This window comes from Drosophila sechellia, chromosome 2L (assembly GCF_004382195.2).
Source record: "Drosophila sechellia strain sech25 chromosome 2L, ASM438219v1, whole genome shotgun sequence".
Classification (NCBI taxonomy): Eukaryota; Metazoa; Arthropoda; class Insecta; order Diptera; family Drosophilidae; genus Drosophila; species Drosophila sechellia.
The window spans coordinates 14891452-14895906 of record NC_045949.1 but is presented as its reverse complement, the minus strand read 5'-3'; the positions used below and the strand labels follow the sequence as shown (position 1 = coordinate 14895906).

The window sequence follows — 4455 nt, the reverse complement described above, 5'->3', positions numbered from 1 at the left end:
AAACTTGTCGGCAAGTTTTCCAAGGTAATTCACAGGTAACTTAGCTCTGCTTCTTTTATTTATCCCCTACACAACCTTTCTGTTCAATTTCAGTTTGTTTGAAGGCCTCTGGGGAAACATTCCAAACAAGATAGCTCAGCCAGAACAACTGAGGCGAAATCTTTTGGCCTTTAAAGGAGCACTGCCGACGTGCTTCCTGATGCCACTGTATAGAATTGTCTTGTTCAGATCACCTTGGCTTGGATAGATAAATGTCACTAAAATGCTGTTAAGATACTTCGGATTTCGGTCAATGTTTTTTAAAACAATTTGTTAAGCATTAACTATGTAATGTTGGACTCTTTATATAACCAGCACTCATTATGTTTTTCATTTTGTAAGCCGTTGAAACTGGTTTTTGGTAGGGCGAGTCTTTCAATAAAACCAAGTTTGAAAATGTCCTCAACTGTGAGTTATCCCTATAACAATAAGCTGGTGTATATGCTGCGGCCAATCTGATGGTTTAACCGACAAATGTCATAACAATTGATGTCCTGCAGTGAACTTTCAAGCCTTTCGATTTGAAAGGTAAGAACGGTAAACAACTTGTATCGATTGTGGGGGAAAAGGAAACTGTGTCCTGTGCACACATTGAACGCTTTTTTTTTATTGTCGCTGCCATTTTCATTACATTAACCGTTTGCCAAAGCATTCAACTTTGCCAGCTGGAACTCCCAACTGTTTTTTACACCACCCGCCACAATGCGCATCGTTTACCTGGTTTTTCTTGTTTGCTTGTATTATTGCGCCAGTTAGTGCTGTTATTTTTATTTTCCGCTGCCTTTGAAACAGTTTTACTGCGCTGTTTGTTGATTTTCCAGTTGCTGATGCTGCCACTGATGCGACAAAACCCCTTGTGAGCCCGCTAATCCACCCACCTGGCCTGGTGAAAGGAGCAGAAGTTTCACGCTTTCGTTGTTAAAAAACATTACAAGTAGATTTTGGGTAGAATCGCAGCATCAGCAGCAGCAGAAGCGAGAACAAAAAACAGGCAATTGAACAGCGTTCTCCTCGGAACAGAACTTCCGGTTTAACTGGGCACACTTCGAAATCCGCTCTTAAAGTCCAATCACCCGCATCAATCAATCAGCATATGATAGTCTCGAAAAAAAAAAAATAAATCCAGACATTTCCAACCTGCGCATCTCATCGCTGACCCCGCTCAACTTCGACAGGTCAGAGCGTTTTTATAAAGCCATAAAATATACACAAACTAACTCAAAGGTCGGTCTCCACGCACTCGCACATGCATTATTTCTCGCCACGGGGGAAGATGGTCCCTTCGATTGGGGGCAGGAATGGGTTTAAATGTGGGTGAGGATGGTCCACAGCCAGGGTCCTTAGACTGTCAACGGCCTGCTGGGGCAAGCTTTTTTAGAGAGTATACACGGAGAAGTGTTTTAGAATTTGTAGATTCAAGATTATGTTATTATATATAATAATATAATATAAGCAAAGATCCAATTTCTTTAAAGATCTTCAAATAACTTTTTTAAATTTATTTTATTTTTTAGTATTCAATTTACTTTATAACTTTACTTTATAATATATAGACATTGCAATTAGTCAAGCAAAAACTAGACAAGCACTTGAATCATAGGTTTATTTGTCATATTGTCTCCATTTATTAGAACCCATCGATCCACCCTCGCTTTTCTAGCTTTTTGAGTTGTTGTTCGTGCCGTGCTTTTGCGTTGGTTAAAAGGGGCCTGCTTATGTTTGGTTTATGTTTTTTTTTTGCGGCCCATTCTCAGTTTCGGACTTTGGCTCGCCCCGAAAGATTTATGTGCGTAAATTTCATGCTGACGGCATCAGGTGATTTAACACTTTAGATAACTTGGAACAGTTTATAGTCGGAGACGAAGAGCCGCCACCACCCACTTTCGCCGGCTCTGGAGGCTTACAAATGTCGAGGACGCTTGGCTGAGCTCCGAGGATGGGTGAAAAGTTGTATTTTTATTATTTTATTTTATTGCGCTTACATCTTTAAATAAGTTTGCTTTTGCTGCCCTCTCTTATTGGGTGTGTATTTGGGGTCCTTTGTTCGGAGATCTGCCCTTCGGAATTGATGCGTCTTTTGGGGTCATAAAAATTACAAAAAAAAAAAAAGAATTCGCTCGCCTTTTTGGGCTGATTGCTGTGTGCGATTGAGCATCGTTGGTTCTGGTCTCAGGTCCCAGGTCCCCAGGAGTTTCGTTTCGTCCTTTCCTGCTTGTGCTGCTTCTGGAAAGAAGAAGAAAAACTTTTCCCTGATTTCTCTTCGATTGATAACTGAGGCAATGGTGGGCATGGCGAAGGGGATCTCAATCGGGGGGATATTTAAAGAGTTTACTTTAGTCGCACAATGCTCAACAATTGCCAACTCCATTGGGGAAAGTTCGCCCTGCAATCGTTGCAGCACCACCAACAATGGCAAGCAATTACCAAAATACAAAAAATACTACAAAATGAAAGCAGAAAAAAGCGAACCAAATACAAAAAAAAAATAAAAGGGGGAGATTGCGAAAATTCAACTCCAACACGAAAAGGGCAAGCGCGAGAAAGGAAACGCAAAAAAGCGAAAATAACATGGAATTGTTAAGGAACTGCAAACTGCAAATCCATTAAACCACAACAAGAACAAGATGCAGCAGGATGAGGTTCAGGATAAGGACCAGGATGAGCAGAACCGAGTAAAACTCCCAACTACAGTAGGTATTGAATCGAAATGGGGAATGTTTCGACACAATTGACTGAAAATTGTTTGTTAAATGTGCACAGCGTTGAGCATCACGAAGGACATTTGTAAATGTATTTTTTTCGGATTAGCCGAAACGGCTTACACTCAATCACCCTAAACAATTTCCTGAACAGATTTAAGTTATTTTCTCATGAATTTTAAATCAAATCGATCTAAACTATTTCCGTTGCTATCCTCATAGTTGCATTCAGTGCAATAAATATAAGATTGCATTAAGGTTATCGAATTGATCGAGAGAATAACTTCTTATACCTAAGTTTTATTTTCAGGCTTATGTCTGAATATATTCTTTTTACTTGTTTTTCTAATTGGCAAGTTAAAAATTAAAATTATAGATCCGAAATTTTTTTTACGATTTATGAATGAAATGCTTAACAAATGTTTTTAGTGTAGCATTTTCCTCTGAAACCTTCTGTTACTGTGAAGCAAAATCCAATTGTTGTGGTCTTACAAAGATAATAAAATTTGTGTTATCTTACAGTTAAATCACATTAATAAATTTAGTTAAACCGAATATAGGGGTTTTTCTTAAGTTCCAATGAGTCAATCTAGTGGACTATCGGAACGCGAATATATAATATATATAAAAAGATACAATTGATTTTTTCTGATTAACATAAAATGAGTAAATATGCACTAAGCATATTCATTTTTAAAATGTACTAAACGTATTATACCATTTCGAATTCGAATCGAATTTAATTCGATTGTAATGCTTTTTAAGCGCATTTAACCTTAACCAATATCATGTAAAAGTCAATGAGACTGGTAAAGTCAGTTATAATCGGCTACTGTCATAATGAAATTGTATTTTTTAGTTATTCTGGGTAAGCTAAATGTTTTCTATATATTTTCTAGATATTTTAATAATTCTTATTGTCAATCGAACAGCCTTTATGCTAGTCGGGATTGGATGGGGAGAAAACTGCAATAAGCCGTGCGGAAAATGCATCTTGCCCACCTGCAATTATGATGGGAAATGTTACTTTGAGGGAACCAGCGCTTGTGCTCTGGAAAATGAAAAGTGCCGACGAAAGAAAAAGAATCTTGAACGTGAGCTTTATGCTTGAAGTGTTTTTATCCGATTTTAACTTATTTTAAATCTTTTTAGCATTCGTAAAAACCGTGGCTGGGTTCTGTGAGATGGGCGTTAAAATGTGTAAATAGCTAAATAAAATGTTTTCAATTGAATTATATTAATTAAATATATTTCTTTAAAGAAATAAATAGTTGAAAAAATAATATAATATATTGCTGCTTGTCTACTATTTTGCTGTTTAGTTCATTGGAAGTTTTAAAAAGGGTATATAGGATACATTTTTAACCATAATTTATTTTCGCCTAAATGCTATAATCTACCGGCAGTGCTACAAGTCCAATTGCTCAGTAGTTTGACCGATGGAAAACCTCAAGAAGACAAAGATGAGGTAGTTTTTACTTTGCCACTCAAGCCCCAGAAAAGCAAACCCAAACGAAACGAAACGAAGCGAACCAAACCGAGCCACCCAACTATGAAAAATTTAAACTTTGCATCCAAGCCATTTATTCATCCTGCTTGGCATCTGCCATCATATCTTAGCATGCGGTTCTGGCTTCGTCCGGAGTTCTCTGCCCCCATTTTGCATCTTAAAGCCGCCATCTATATCTTTAACCATCTCTATGCTCCTCGGTTCTTG

The 4455-nt window shown here is 37.6% G+C and overlaps 1 protein-coding gene across 1 annotated transcript; it reads left to right on the top strand.

Annotated features, from left to right (window-relative positions):
• Nucleotides 1-3528: 3528 nt before the first annotated feature.
• Nucleotides 3529-3946, top strand: LOC116800193. The gene is made up of 3 exons (XM_032713836.1): nucleotides 3529-3606; nucleotides 3671-3832; nucleotides 3891-3946. The coding sequence occupies exons 1-3, from the start codon at nucleotides 3579-3581 to the stop codon at nucleotides 3944-3946; spliced, it is 246 nt and encodes an 81-aa protein (XP_032569727.1). The 5' UTR covers nucleotides 3529-3578.
• Nucleotides 3947-4455: the final 509 nt, after the last annotated feature.